Source organism: Oncorhynchus mykiss, chromosome 1, assembly GCF_013265735.2.
Source record: "Oncorhynchus mykiss isolate Arlee chromosome 1, USDA_OmykA_1.1, whole genome shotgun sequence".
NCBI lineage: Eukaryota > Metazoa > Chordata > Actinopteri > Salmoniformes > Salmonidae > Oncorhynchus > Oncorhynchus mykiss.
In genome coordinates, this window is record NC_048565.1 from 64729368 (window position 1) to 64745560 (window position 16193).

At 41.6% G+C, this 16193-nt stretch overlaps 1 protein-coding gene across 4 annotated transcripts in view; it reads right to left on the reverse strand.

Annotated features, from left to right (window-relative positions):
* The window catches only part of LOC110526894 (inositol polyphosphate-5-phosphatase A), a 263180-nt gene extending 256966 nt beyond the window's left edge, over window positions 1–6214 (reverse strand). The window contains exon 1 of one of the 4 annotated variants that reach the window (XM_036982718.1): window positions 5725–6214. In XM_036982718.1, coding sequence (XP_036838613.1) covers window positions 5725–5796 — 72 coding nt within the window. In that variant the 5' untranslated portion in view covers window positions 5797–6214. The remainder of the gene's footprint in view (window positions 1–5724) is intronic. The other 3 variants (XM_036982713.1, XM_036982729.1, XM_036982722.1) reach the window with 3 other exon arrangements.
* Between the last annotated feature and the right edge of the window lie 9979 nt (window positions 6215–16193).

Sequence of the window (16193 nt, forward strand, 5' to 3'; positions counted from 1 at the left end):
TCTCTTCAGGTCATTGACCAGGTCCTGCCGTGTAGTTCTGGGCTGATCCCTCACCTTCCTCATGATCATTGAGGTCCCACGAGGTGAGATCTGGCAAGGAGCCCCAGACCGAGGGTGATTGACCGTCATCTTGAACTTCTTCCATTTTCTAATAATTGCGCCAACAGTTGTTGCCTTCTCACCAAGCTGCTTGCCTATTGTCCTGTAGCCCATCCCAGTCTTGTGCAGGTCTACATGTTTGTCTATGGAGATTTCATAAATTCGAGCACACCGCCATGCAATAGCCGAATCCACTAATTTGGGGTGTCCACATACTTTTGTATATATAGTGTAATGTATATATCATGAATTGCCCATAGCTTTGAAAAAATCTGGTAAGGTCGGTAGTTGAGCAGTTAAGGTCAGTAGTTGTCAATTGATGTCAATTGGTCTGAAGCTCTGTACCAATTACAGTAAATTATTAGCTACCTTTTCGTCAAAACTTCTGTTAACCTCTTCTCTGCAATTACGCTATTATAAACATCTAGCAAGCCTACTCTTTTCAATCTGACTGAACTGTAGACGAAGCAAAACTCATGTTCTCACACCAGATCTAATACTCAGCACCATAAACTAACAAGACACATATTGTGGTCTAATATCCCTCCGGCACTATAACTACACACTGCAGGTTATTATATCATATGATTCACTTAGCCTCCCCATTACCTAGAATCAGTCATGTGATCTGGGCCTAAATATAAACCAACAGCTTTTTCCACGGGTTATTTCTGTTCCATCTGAAATGCACTATAACATTCTTACGTGTTTACCAGAAAAGCACAATTATCTGAGCTTTACCAGGGCACTGTTCTCTGATTCTTAACGGAGTGTTAGCAGTGGGCCCACCTACGGTAGCAACGTTAAAAATCCTAATAGTCATTCAGGGTTCCAAGCCGCCAGCAAAGCAGCTAAGCCTAGATCAGGGCCAAGCTCGAGGACACAGATTTTCCTTCTCATTTCATTCCATCATTTCATTCCATCCTTTTCTATCTTTAGTAGTGTAAATATGCCAGCTAACTGGGGTCTGGGTGCACTTGTAATGAGACAAGACTGCGACGGCCGGAGCTAATGAGCTGTCAGGGGACTACAGTGAAAGAGACTGAAGACAGAAGCAGCACGCCAGAGCTAGGTACAGTGCCCAGCCAGAGAGGTCAAACAGCAGAGCCCGTATCCAGAGAACTGTACCATAGTGGGGCAAAAAAAAGAGACACGCCCCATGACAAAACAGGCATCTGCTGTTTCCCACTGCACCTCTCCAAAGTATAGGACATAGCCTTCTACATGACATGGATTGGTAGTGGGTGAAGAAAATGACATCCAGGCCGGATGGTATTCATATGACGCTGTATGCACTAGCAGAGTTGTCTCTTTAGAGAAGAGAGGGAATTTGTTGCCAACCTGGGTGTCTAGGTGGAGGAAGGTGCCCTTCTGTCCTCTGTCTAGAGTTCAGCAGGGAGGGAGTGGTATACAGTGTAGCTTTGGGGCAATTATCTCCTCTGATGACCCTCCAACCTCACAGCCATTATGTGATCCTGTTTAAATCACTGCACCAGTGCAAAACTCGTCAGTCATGGTGATGGCTGGATGGGGTTAGCCTACAAGTGGTTCGGCTTGCTCTGTTTAGGTCAGGATATCACAGAGAAACCACCCACACGGGCGGAAACGGAATAGGCCTACAACTAAATATGTGTACGAGACCAATAAAATGTGATTTGAAAGGGGTTAACTTACCAGACACAAATGTACTGTACAATAAATAGCAAGGCCAACTGTGAATAAATAAAACAAAGTGGGTGTGCAAGACATTCACAAACGTAAATAATGATTAACATTTACCCTTTACATTTGAAGCACTCCAGGAAATAAATGTTTGCCTTTCAACATCTTAAGCAGGGTTGTCTCACAATGAATGTTTGACTTTGCCTCTGGACCCTTGCAGATTATGAATGTTTGATGTTCGCATCCAGAGAACTTGGACCAATATAAAAAAAAAAGTACGGTGAAAGATTCACCTGCAGCTGAATGGCTGTTTGAACATCCCACACACCTTTCTTTACTGAGACCATAGGACCGTGATCCATCAACATGGAGTGAATGAGTGTGTCGGTTCCAGGGAACCTGGATCTACTGATAGTGATTGCTGGGCTGGCAGTGGGAGGAGGAGAAGTATGCTGTTCAATGAGCACAACCCACTAACATATTTTCCATCTGTATGTTGTTATCAACTAACTAATTTCGAAAACGGGTTTCAGTTGGGGGGAAAAAATATTCCCAAACTGACGAGCTGAAATATAATAAGGAGCCAGAGAAATAAGCACTTAGTGGTACCTTGAAAAAGCTTACAAGCTTAAATATCTCAAGATATAACATGGTTGACCCCCTCCTCAACCCCTGGGAACAAGACCTAGCAAAGCTGCAGCTGGCTCAAAACAGAGCAACACGGCTTGCCCTTAACTGCAAATAAAGAACCAACATCAACAACACGCCAGTCTTTCCTGGTTGAGGGTTGACGAGAGATTAACTTATTTTCTTCTAGTTTTTATGAGAACATTCCAGATTGTCTGCATAAACAAATTCAATTCATACATAACCCACAAGATATGCCACCGGGGGTCTTTTCAAAGTCCCCAAGTCAAAAACAAATTCACGACAATGTACAGTATTATACAGAGCTATGATCGCATGGAACTCCCTTCCATCTCCAATTACTCACACAAACAGCAAAATTACCTTTAAAAAAAAAAAGATGAAACATCTCATAGAACAGCAGGGACTTTGAGGACGGACACACACACTTTTTTTGTATTGTTTGTATAGATATTTTTTGTTATATTGTTTGCATATTGCTGGATCTTTTTTTTTTTTTTTTTAAGTGTGTGACTGTCCTTGTCTATCAGAGTTTTGTTACTGGTCATATTTTCTATTTTTTTGTGACCACAGGAAGAATAGATGCTGCCTCTGCAAAAGCAAAATAGTCATCAACAGACACAGAGGCGCCTGGGTCGTTCCACAAAATGAGTTCCTTTTGCATCCCTTTTATATTTTAAGAATATATTGTGCACAAATATTGTATTTGAAAAGCCTGCTCTGTTACATTAAATGAAGTGCCCTTTAACATAGACCACATGGAAAATTAAATACATCACATTTTTACATAAAGACTTGCTAAAGTGCCAAAATAAATAATTTTGACATGTCCCTCTGTGCAACCTATGTGACTTCTAGGAAGATTTTAACCCTCTTAACCTCAACATTTCTCCACGTTTTCACCCTCATTGTATAGCCCAAGTTAATATGTTGCTTTGACATTGTAATTTCTGTCGATTATTATTTATGTAGCACTTTACACTCATAGACGTATACGGTTTCAAAATGTCAAATTTGGACCCAAACACACACCTAAACTGGAAAGCAGTGGCTGTCCAGTAACATGGTGTACATGACGTCAGAGCTCAGTGTCTCCTCTTCACAGCACTTTATGGGTTTTTACTAACAGCCGTTCTGAACATGATGACCGTCCACGACAAGAAGTTGCCCTCCATCCATCCCGCTAAATTGGGTAGCTTTTTCCAATTTTTTGTTGTCTGAGTGAGGGAAATGCTGTAAGTTACCAAGACTCAACGTATTTAGAAAAATTAGATGTTGAGGATTATAATAAATACCGATTTGAAGTCATGCAAGCAAACCAAACACCCGTGAGTCCCAATGTGCACTTCACATTTCCATATCATAAAACTAAATGTTATACACAGTGTCAACGTTTATGATCACTGTGTTTGATGTACAGTTACAAGATGACATGGCGTTATACCCTGGGTTTAGGGCCGGGACAATACCGGTGTCGCAAATGAAAACACGAAGCAGAACTCACTCTTTGGACCTTTAAAAACCTGTACATAAAATATTGTGTGCTGTATCTTGGAAAATAAATAATTGTGACTCTGGATGACAACATAATGATGTTTGTTTGTAACATTAGGGCTGTTTCCCTAAAGAAGTGAGATCCACTTTGTGTTTTGTTTACTTGCCACGATACTAACGAGTATAGCGATGTTGGTACCGTCTGGGCGCTACCTGGGTTGTCCTGAAAAGAATGGGCCTGTTTGTTGTTTTGTAAAGAAAATGTGCCTGATGCAGGGCTGTGTTCCAAACAAAACAATTACAAGTGTGTGTGTGTAAAGGATGTCACACTGCTTGCTTAGTGAGTGGGGCTGGGCGATGTCAAATTAATTTGAATTGATGTTTTTGCACAATATTACATTTTTCATTTTTATGTGTCAACTGCTCAAATTGCGTGCAGGGCAGACACTACTAAAACAGGAGTATCAATGAACATTGATTCTGGAAAAATGTATGGTCAATTTGTCACGTGGCATTTTAGCCAAAGACTGTTAAACTAGCTGTACGGTCTGTGTTTAATAAATGTGCAATAAGCGTAAACCACAATTATATAAGGAACTGGCAACTCATTCTCATTCTGAGAAATAAGGTAATTCTGTTACGCTCAACCCTGTTCCTTTACTTGGCACTTAATATAGTCTTCTTTTATCTTTTACCTCGAGATAGGAAACTTTTTTTTTTAAATTAAGTTGGACATTTGCTCTTTTTGACAGAATGTAAAAATTAGGTTTAATAATTTATTTGTTTTACGAAGTTACACTACTCAAAGGGCATCCAATTGGTTGTACAACCCATCTACAGCACCATAGCATAATGTGAAAGGAAAAAGACCTTATGCCCAAATCAGCTGATTTGATTTCCATGCTTTGGACCAATCAAGTATATCAGTCCTCCTCACATACTCCTAGCTCACCCTAGTCTATCTGGCCTTTACATTCCACATGCAACAAGTGAAAAGGAAAACATCATTACATCTCATGTTAGATCTGGTTGAATAGACCATGGCCTATGTCATCAAAACAACAAAACTTGCTATCTCAACACAAAGTATGTGTTCGTTTCATGTGTGTAATTATAAAACAAAAGCAGAGTCCATGCCCAAATGCAAAGTCGGGAGTCTGTACACACCTCATCATTAGGTTGGCCTATATGGCTGTCAAGAAAATGCTACCAAAACATGATCCTTCTCACACTGGACCCATGCAGGAAGATACATGTTGCTCATCTGCATGTATGTGGAAAACGTTTAGCCTATGGACAAACATTGATACAAAAAAAAACGGCCTTGATTATCTCTATAAATAATTTTGTTTGAAAAGAGTGGACTTCTATGATAACCTAAAGGCCTAGGTGAACGTCAAAACAGGCACCGTGCAGTAGGCTGCTAAAATACATCTACACCTCCTCTACTTGGTAGCTGTCACAATAATGTTGTACTACGACAGCAAACTGCAAGGCAGAGAACAACCCATGCAACCTATCCGCAACGTCCAAACCGGGAGGTCCAATTAATAGTTGTTTCCCCAAATCACGGTTTCTACAATGATAGAGACTACAAGCATTATCAACATTGCTGGCTAGAGGCCCACGCTGTGGCTGTGCTCACACGTGAAAGTAAGGTGCTTACGACGCCACGATAAAGACTACTGGCCATATCACGGGCGCAGTGGAATCAATTGAAAGCGGCATTGGTGGATACATTGTAACCAAAACAACAGGGAAAACAATCACATTAGTTGCGAAGAAACATTGTAACGGACTGTCGCAGGCAAAGCAACTTACATCTTCAAAGAGCGATCCAACGTTGGCTGTCACGAGCAGTATTCCCGAGCCTGCTGTCAGCTTCCCCGCCATAATTCTGTCAGAATCAAAAATGTAGCCGACTTTGGACTGTTCGGAATTGAAAGTAGCAAAAGTCGTTCAAGGTTTCACGAGGCTGGTTGAGTTAAAATATTGAGGAATTGTGACTGCAGCCAGGTTTGTGACCGTTCGGCTCGCTCATACTAGCAAGGATCGTGCATCTAGCTGCTTGCTGACGGTCTTGCTGCTCTGTAGATGTTCTGACTACTTTTTCACATTTACAGCCATCACAACTGTTTCCGTTTTAATCCATAGCGACTACTGACTGGGCTCTGGTTCATTCCAACAGTGAGTGTTTAATTCCCTGGCTTTTGCAGTGAAAAAGTCTCCCTCGTAAACCGCGACTCCGTAAGGACCATTGCCTTTGATTGTTCAGAGAGGATAGGCTGGAGTCTTTCACTGTCCTGACGTCACCAAGCGAATGGAAAGACGGAGCTGTTTTAAAAGGGCAACGCATTACTTGAAAAGCCACGCCAGACTGCCCCGGAGCCCTTACTTTTAGGCCACTTGACTTGTTGTTGCTTACATGTTTTTTTTAAATACGCAAAATTGTGGAATATAACTGTCCTGCCTAAACAATTTAATTCACTGTGAATGCAGCTTCTGACATATGGCAATGTCATAACAAATAAAACCTAGACTGATTATTACTGACCTTTGGTAGTGACACAGATGATACATGATAGAAAACGTTGCTGGTCAGCTAATTAGCAAGATGAAAGTACTATAGTGAAAGTACTATAGTCAATAGTGTACCTAAAAACTGGGTTGTAGGAGAAATTGCAAGTGAACAGTGTTGCAGCTGCAGTGTGCTTGAGTCAGTGCAGGAGATAAGAATGGCCTACATTATTTTTAATTGCAGATCACACTATCTATTAACTGTTCTTTTCTAAACCACTAGTTATTGTTAAACTTGTAATATATCAATTGTTCATCTTCTCACTTCCATTTAGGCCTACATGTTTGTCATTGAGTAGCCCATACCTACATTTCTACAAGCTGGGAAGTTGAAATGTTTACCACTTTAAGAGAACAACGTCTCCCATGCCATTTGCTTGTGTGAATTTGGTGGGGCCCACAAATTAGTTTGTTTTCTTTTTCTAAAGTTATCATCTGAGTGGTTAGAGGCCTTTTTATATTTATTGTCATTCAGATTTTAGATGTGTTCTCAATGCTCGTTAAAAATGTACCTCAAGGGCCTCCCGAGTAGGTCTAAGGCTCTGCATCGCAGTGCTAGAGGCGTCACTACAGACCTGGGTTCTATCCCATGAGGCGGGAGATCCATGAGGCGGCGCACAATTGGCACAGCATCGTCCAGTTTAGGGGATGGCCGGGGGCCGTCCCGGGATGTCCTTGTCCCATCACGCTCTAGCGATTCCTTGTGGCGGGCCAGGCGCATACACGCTGAATTCGGACGCCAGTTGTGCAGTGATTCCTCCGACACATCGGTGCGGCTGGCCTCCGGGTTAAGCGAGCAGTTTGTTAAGAAGCAGTGCGGCTTGGTAGGGTCGTGTTTCGGAGGACGCGCGGCTCTCGACCTTCACCTCTCCCGAGTCAGCACGGGAGTTGCAGCGACGGGACAAGACTGTGACAACCAATTGGGGATTGAAAATAAATCTAAATAAATCATGAAAATGTACCTCAAATACAACAAGTTTGCAAAGGCCTTACAACCTTCACCCTCCGAAATGGCCCGGGACATACAAGTCATTTGCTGTGGTCTCATAAGGGTTTCATCTTCTGTGCCATATCCTCCCCTAATGGTCTGGAGGGAAAAGTGAGGTCAAAAATGGACCCACTGAATTAGTACTCGGCGGTCAAGAGGACAGAACATACAAGAACCAATCAAGACGGGTCTTATTTGGTGAGAAGATGTCAAGATGGTAGAGGCATGAGCCCCAAAGAAAAGATGAGCAAATACGGGGACACAGTGGAAGTCCCTAAATGTTTTGGAGTGTTGCCATCTTAGGAGGTAGTGGGCGAGTACACATGGCTCATTAAGATTTTGTGGAGAGAGCAAGGAGATTATCGCTATCACAAGTTATTCAAATTGCTCACAGCTGTGTCTGGCAGTACGCGTGTGTGTGTGTCTGTTTGTCTGTGTGTCTGTGGCTGTGTGTGTTTAGGGAGGGGATATTGGGTGCCAGGCCCTTCCGTTGTAGACCAGCCGCTGCGGACGGGGTGGTGTACATGATCTCCGGCTGCTTTGCATGTGTTGGTGCTGGCATGACACACCAGGTGTGACTGGCCGCTGGCCTCTCAACCACAGACATGAGGAGGGTAAGCCTACAGCAGCCCTTTCCCCTTTCCTCCTACTGTATTATTCAAACAGAGATGGCGAAAGCAAGTGCAAATGTCTCTAAAAAGTACAGTATAAATATGTGAGGAGGTTTGCATAGAACATGATGATAACAGTTCAGGTCATGTGTTTCAAAAGGCCCACTAAATACTACACTGTTTGCACTGGACAGGATATCCCACAAGGGTTGTTGTTTGCGTGTGTGTGTGTGTGTGTGTGTGTGTGTGTGTGTGTGTGTGTGTGTGTGTGTGTGTGTGTGTGTGTGTGTGTGTCTTTGTGTGTTTTATTCATTTTGCTGATAAAGGACTCCAACGTCCAACTGGCTGAAGCCCCTCCCTCTCCACTCGGGGTAATGGAACAAATGATGTAGGAATTCCAGTCCGTGAGCAAATATGTGCACTTTGACCCCTATCCCTCCACTGCTCAAATTCACACACATAGAAAAACATGGAAATAAAAAAATGTCAAGCTCTAAAGAGCTGTGATTCAGCCCCTTTAAAACTGTGACAACAATGTCTCAACTTTATGTTTATGTTCCTATGGTGTTCACTGTTTCACTTCCTATTCCCAAGACGTAACTTTTACCATTGTATGGGAATGTCGTCCAATATAGAAACTGTCTAAACTCTCTGTGGCTAATTAAGACGGTGTAGCTAATTTATGAACTTAGAATTCTACATAACACCCATTACAATTGACATTATACACAAAACACTACATTTCAACCAGAGAGCTATAACTGTTTATAACTGATTTACAGAAACTATAAACTATAAATAAACGACTTACAAACGCATTGCATACCCCGATGCAGCGTTTCCCAAACTCGGTCCTCGGGACCCCAAGGGGTGCACGTTTTGGTTTTTGCCCTAGCACCCTAGCTGATTCAAATAATCAACTAATCATCAAGCATTGATCATTTGAATCAGCTGTGTACTGCAAGGGAATAAACTAAAACGTGCACCCCTTGGGGTCCCGAGGACCGAGTTTGGGAAACGCTGCATTGGGGTATGCAATGCGTTTGTAAGTTGTTTATTTACAGTTTATAGTTTCTGTAAATCAGTTATAAACAGTTATAGCTCTCTGGTTGAAATGTAGTGTTTTGTGTGATGCAATGTTTAATGGGTGGTGACCATTGCTAACGTTCACTTCCCAGGATATTAGGTGGTTGACCTGACATGTGCTGTTTCGTTTCTTCTTGTCCATCTGTATTGCTTTGTCTAGAATCTGGAGTATGTCTTTCTGTGACTGACGGGGTGCTCTCCTTTTGTCAATCACATCACATGTTGTTTTTGGAGAATCGGTCTGTCTCTCACTCCCCACATAGTTGTTGAAGTGGATCTATGACCTAAGCTACACTAAAGCTATTCATGTCTTTTTCCTATACACAATGCACACCGGTCAGCATGTGTCCTCTAAGCTACTAGGCAGGTCCCAGTACTGATCTGGAACCTGGAAAGGGGCCCAACCCCCCTCCACACACAGCATGGCCACAAAGTGCCGGGGGCGGCAATTAACCCCGTCCATGATTTCAATTTGAGCAGTTCGCAAAGTCTACCTTCTCTGCCATCCCTGTACCCTTAAATGTATTACACATTTCTGCTACTCCTTTCCTTGGCCTGGGTGGATCCCACCGTGAGGCCGACCTATTTTGACGCTCCCCCAGGAAAGGTCTAATATCCCCTCTTCTAATTTACCCTCTCTCACCATTTAATTTGGACCGCTGTACTCTTGTGGGACAAAAAGTCAGTTATTTTCCCAAAAGAGGCTGGTGGACTAAATCTGGTTAATTCTAGAAGGACTGACCGATGAGATGTTCTTCCTTCTTTCAAGTGGTTACTGTACTTCGTTTATATTTTCACTAATTAAACAAGATTTGACAAATGAAAGCAAGGGCTCCACCACTTGGCTTTCATCTGTCTAGTTATTTCTAATAGGTGAATTCTTCGAGGAAGAGAGAAAGAAAGGCTACATTTTCAGAATTCGAATGGGGCCCTTGAATAAACCAATGCAGGAAAATGTGGAAAGTTTTAACTCTCTTGAAATCAGGAGTTTGTATCCTGCACCTGAAGTTGCAAACCTTTCCTTGTACTTGTAAATTATAAATACTCCCTCATTTGTGCTACAGAGGTAATAAGTGGGAGCACAAATAACTTGAAATGTGCTAACAACTATTTGGGGTGGGAATTATTCAAAAATGTAACTGTACAAGAGATGCTTCACCAAACAATGTACAAATAACCTCACACTTAGTATGCTTTCATTAGCATACAGTCAATCTCACACTGTCATTCCCGCCCTAGAGAAATGTCAACCATTTTAGAAACAGCCGCCCTGCTAACACACAGAGAGCAGGTAGCACTCAAACCAAGACCACCCCCTTCTCACTCTCTTATTTATTTTCCCCTTCATACAAAACCATAACTTCTGCCCTTCTCCACCACAATCCAGAATCCAAGTAATGAGGTCTGTTCTAAATATACTTTGCAAAATGTAGCCTTTTTTGTTGCTGGTCTAGCTAAGGGATCCTGAAGGTGTTGAAAACTGGCCTGTGTAGCTAGGTAACCGGCATTGCCAAACCCGAAACAAATCCCTCTCTGTGCTCTACTCTGGCCCCTTACGTAAATGCCCTACAGAGTTAGACTTAATTGACATCAACTCTTGGCCTTGACCAGACTCAAAATGATGGGATTGTTCCACCTTGTGACCGACATCTGTTTGTGCTGCAGCTCATAGCCAATCATAGAACCAACCCTGTTCATCTCAGTCTTTGGCTCTGTTCTCTACTTCTGTTCTTTCTTCCTTTGGCATGTGTAGCAGAAATTAGTTCTGGCAGATAAAGCATTATTTCTTTATAGGCCTACAGTCAATACCGAACTAGATAACGATAAGAGGGACAATATTTGATTTGAGTCTTTACTGTTACAAACATCCTTTCACAGGACACTGTCTCTTTCATTGAATTGTTATACATTTAACTGCTATGATAAACAAGCTCAATTTGTTGAAAAAGACAGTGTGACATGAATGTCAAATCATGGCCAATCATGTAAAATACCAAGTTCCATTACATTAGTGTGTTAATTGCGTCAATTGATGCACTCAATGGCTGTGTCTGAAAACAATTAAATCCTTGCTTCCTTCATCCTTGTTTCCTCAATTATTCTCAAATAATTTTGGAGGAGGAGGTCAGATCCTCTCCTCCAATGAGCTTTGAGAGGAATTAACAATACCAGGATGGGGGAAGCAAAGATTTGACAGCTAGTAACATTTTCAGACACAGTCACTGAAAAATGGCATCATTGTAATAACCATGGTGCTCCAGAAGATGGCAGTAATGATGAACACAAACAACACAGCATTATCCACCAACTCCAACTATTGTCCACCAATTACAACTATTGTCCACCAACTACATCTATTGTCCACCAACTCCAACTATTATCCACCAACTCCAACTATTGTCCACCAACTACATCTATTGTCCACCAACTCCAACTATTGTCCACCAACTACAACTATTGTCCACCAACTACAACTATTGTCCACCAACTACATCTATTGTCCACCAACTCCAACTATTGTCCACCAACTCCAACCATTGTCCACCAACTCCAACTATTGTCCACCAACTCCAACTATTGTCCACCAACTACAACTATTGTCCACCAACTCCAACTATTGTCCACCAACTACAACTATTGTCCACCAACTACAACTATTGTCCACCAACTACAACTATTGTCCACCAACTACAACTATTGTCCACCAACTCCAACTATTGTCCACCAACTACAACTATTGTCCACCAACTCCAACTATTGTCCACCAACTACATCTATTGTCCACCAACTCCAACCATTGTCCACCAACTCCAACTATTGTCCACCAACTCCAACTATTGTCCACCAACTACAACTATTGTCCACCACCGACAACTATTGTCCACCAACTACAACCATTGTCCACCAACTACAACCATTGTCCACCAACTCCAACCATTGTCCACCAACTACAACTATTGTCCACCAACTACAACTATTGTCCACCAACTACAACTATTGTCCACCAACTACAACTATTGTCCACCAACTACAACTATTGTCCACCAACTACAACCGTTGTCCACCAACTACAACCATTGTCCACCAACTCCAACTATTGTCCACCAACTCCAACTATTGTCCACCAACTACAACTATTGTCCACCAACTCCAACTATTGTCCACCAACTACAACCATTGTCCACCAACTACAACCATTGTCCACCAACTCCAACTATTGTCCACCAACTCCAACTATTGTCCACCAACTCCAACTATTGTCCACCAACTCCAACTATTATCCACCAACTACAAACATTGTCCACCAACTACAACCATTGTCCACCAACTCCAACCATTGTCCACGAACTACAACTATTGTCCACCAACTCCAACTATTGTCCTCCAACTCCAACTATTGTCCACCAACTCCAACTATTGTCCACCAACTCCAACTATTGTCCACCAACTCCAACTATTGTCCACCAACTACAACTATTGTCCACCAACTCCAACTATTGTCTACCAACGACAACTATTGTCCACCAACTACAACTATTGTCCACCAACTACAACTATTGTCCACCAACTCCAACTATTGTCCACCAACTCCAACTATTGTCCACCAACTCCAACTATTGTCCACCAACTACAACTATTATCCACCAACTACAGGCGGTGGAAAAAGTATCGCAAAGATACCTGAAAAGAAAATGAGTCAAGTAAAAGTAAAAGTCACCTAGTAAAATACTACTTGAGTAAAAGTCTAAATGTATTTGGTTTTAAATGCACTTAAGTATCAAAAGTAAAAGTATGAATCATTTCAAATGTCTTATATTAAGCAAACCAGAAGACACGATTTTCTTGTTTTTTAATTTACGAATAGCCAGGGGCACAGTTCAACACAACATTTTCAAACGAAGCATTTGTGTTTAGTGAGTCTGCCAGATCAAAGGCAGTAGGGATGAAAAGGTATGTTCTCTTAATAAGTGTGTGAATTAGACAATTTTCCTGTCCTGCTAAGCTTTCAAAATGTAATGAGTACTTTTGGGTGTGAAGGAAAATGTAAGGAGTAAACAGTAAACATTTTCTTTAGGAATGTGGTGGAGTAAAAGTAAAAGTTGTCAAAAATATAAATTGCAAAGTAAAGTACAGATACCCCAAAAAACTACTTAAGTAGTACTTTAAAGTATTTTTACTTAATTACTTTACACCACTGCCAGCTACAATTATTGTCCACAAACTACAACTGTTGTCCACCAACTACAAATATAACATAGGCCACCAACTACTCGTGTGAGTGTGTGTGTATGTGTGTGTGTGTGTGTGTGTGTGTGTGTGTGTGTGTGTGTGTGTGTGTGTGTGTGTGTGTATGTGTGTGTGTGTGTGTGTGTGTGTGTGTGTGTGTGTGTGTGTGTGTGTGTGTGTGTGTGTGTGTGTGTGTGTGTGTGTGTGTGTGTGTGAGTGTGTGTTATACATGCCCTGTGTGATTCAGTTTGTAGAACATGGCACCTGCAACACTAGGGTTGTGGGGTTGATTCCCACACGGGACCAGTATAAAAAATATACCAGTTAAAAGTTTGGACACACCTACTCATTCAAGGGACTTTCTTTATTTGACTATTTTCTACGTTGTAAAATAACTACAACAATTGTCCACCAACTACAAAACTATAAATAAAACATATGGAATCATGTAGTAACCAAAAAATAATGAAAGATGTCCATTACATTAGTGTGTTAATTGTGCCAATTGATGCACTCAATGACTGTGTCTGAAAACAATTAAATCCTTGCTTCCTTCATCCTTGTTTCCTCAATTCCTCTCATAGCTTTTTGTAGGAGGAGGTCAGATCCTCTCCTCCAATGAACTTTGAGAGGAATTAACAATACCAGGATGGGGGAAGCAAAGATTTGAGTTAGTAACATTTTCAGACACAGTCAATGAAAAATGGCATCATTGTAATAACCATGGTGCTCCAGAAGATGGCAGTAATGATGAACACAAACAACACAGCATTGTCCACCAACTCCAACTATTGTCCACCAACGACAACTATTGTCCACCAACTACAACCATTGTCCACCAACTACAACTATTGTCCACCAACTACAACTATTGTCCACCAACTACAACCATTGTCCACCAACGACAACTATTGTCCACCAACTACAACCATTGTCCACCAACTACAACCATTGTCCACCAACGACAACTATTGTCCACCAACTCCAACTATTGTCCACCAACTACAACTATTGTCCACCAACTACATCTATTGTCCACCAACTACAACTATTGTCCACCAACTACAACCATTGTCCACCAACTACAACTATTGTCCACCAACTCCAACTATTGTCTACCAACGACAACTATTGTCCACCAACTACAACTATTGTCCACCAACGACAACTATTGTCCACCAACGACAACTATTGTCCACCAACTCCAACTATTGTCTACCAACGACAACTATTGTCCACCAACTCCAACTATTGTCCACCAACTACAACCATTGTCCACCAACGACAACTATTGTCCACCAACTACAACCATTGTCCACCAACTACAACTATTGTCCACCAACTCCAACTATTGTCCACCAACGACAACTATTGTCCACCAACGACAACTATTGTCCACCAACTACAACTATTGTCCACCAACTACAACTATTGTCCACCAACTACAACTATTGTCCACCAACGACAACTATTGTCTACCAACGACAACTATTGTCCACCAACTCCAACTATTGTCCACCAACTCCAACTATTGTCTACCAACGACAACTATTGTCCACCAACTACAACTATTGTCCACCAACTACAACTATTGTCCACCAACGACAACTATTGTCTACCAACGACAACTATTGTCCACCAACTACAACTATTGTCCACCAACGACAACTATTGTCCACCAACTACAACCATTGTCCACCAACGACAACTATTGTCCACCAACTACAACTATTGTCCACCAACTACAACTATTGTCCACCAACTACAACCATTGTCCACCAACTACAACCATTGTCCACCAACTCCAACCATTGTCCACGAACTACAACTATTGTCCACCGACTACAACCATTGTCCACCAACTCCAACCATTGTCCACGAACTACAACCATTGTCCACCAACGACAACTATTGTCCACCAACTACAACTATTGTCCACCAACTCCAACTATTGTCCACCAACTACAACTATTGTCCACCAACTACAACTATTGTCCACCAACGACAACTATTGTCCACCAACTACAACTATTGTCCACCAACTCCAACTATTGTCCACCAACGACAACTATTGTCCACCAACTACAACTATTGTCCACCAACTACAACCATTGTCCACCAACTACAACCATTGTCCACCAACTACAACCATTGTCCACCAACTACAACCATTGTCCACCAACTACAACTGTTGTCCACCAACTACAAATATAACATTGGCCACCAACTACCCACGGGACCAGTATGACAAATATACAGCAGCAGTCAAAGTTTGGACACACCTACTCATTCAAGTGTTTTTCTTTATTATTACTATTTTCTACATTGCAAAAAAATTGTGAAGACATCAAAACTATGAAATAACACATATGGAATCATGTAGTAACCAAAAAAATATTATATTTTCTTTTTTTTAGATTCTTCAAAATAGCCACCCTTTTCCTTGATGACAGCTTTGCACACTCGTGACATTTTCTCAACCAGCTTCATGAGGTTGTCACCTGGAACGCATTTACATTAACAGGTATGCTTTGTTAAAAGTTAATTTGTGGAATTTCTTTCCTTCTTAATGCGTTTGAGCCAATCAGTTGTGTTGTGACAAGGTAGGGGTGGTATACAGAAGATAGCCCTTGGTAAAAGACCAAGTTCATATTATGGCAAGAACAGCTCAAATGAGCAAAGAGATACTACAGTCCATCATTATTTTCAGACATGAAGGTCAGTCAATGGGGAACATTTCAGAACTTTGAAAGTTTCTTCAAGTGCAGTCACAAAAACCATCAAGAGCTATGATGAAACTG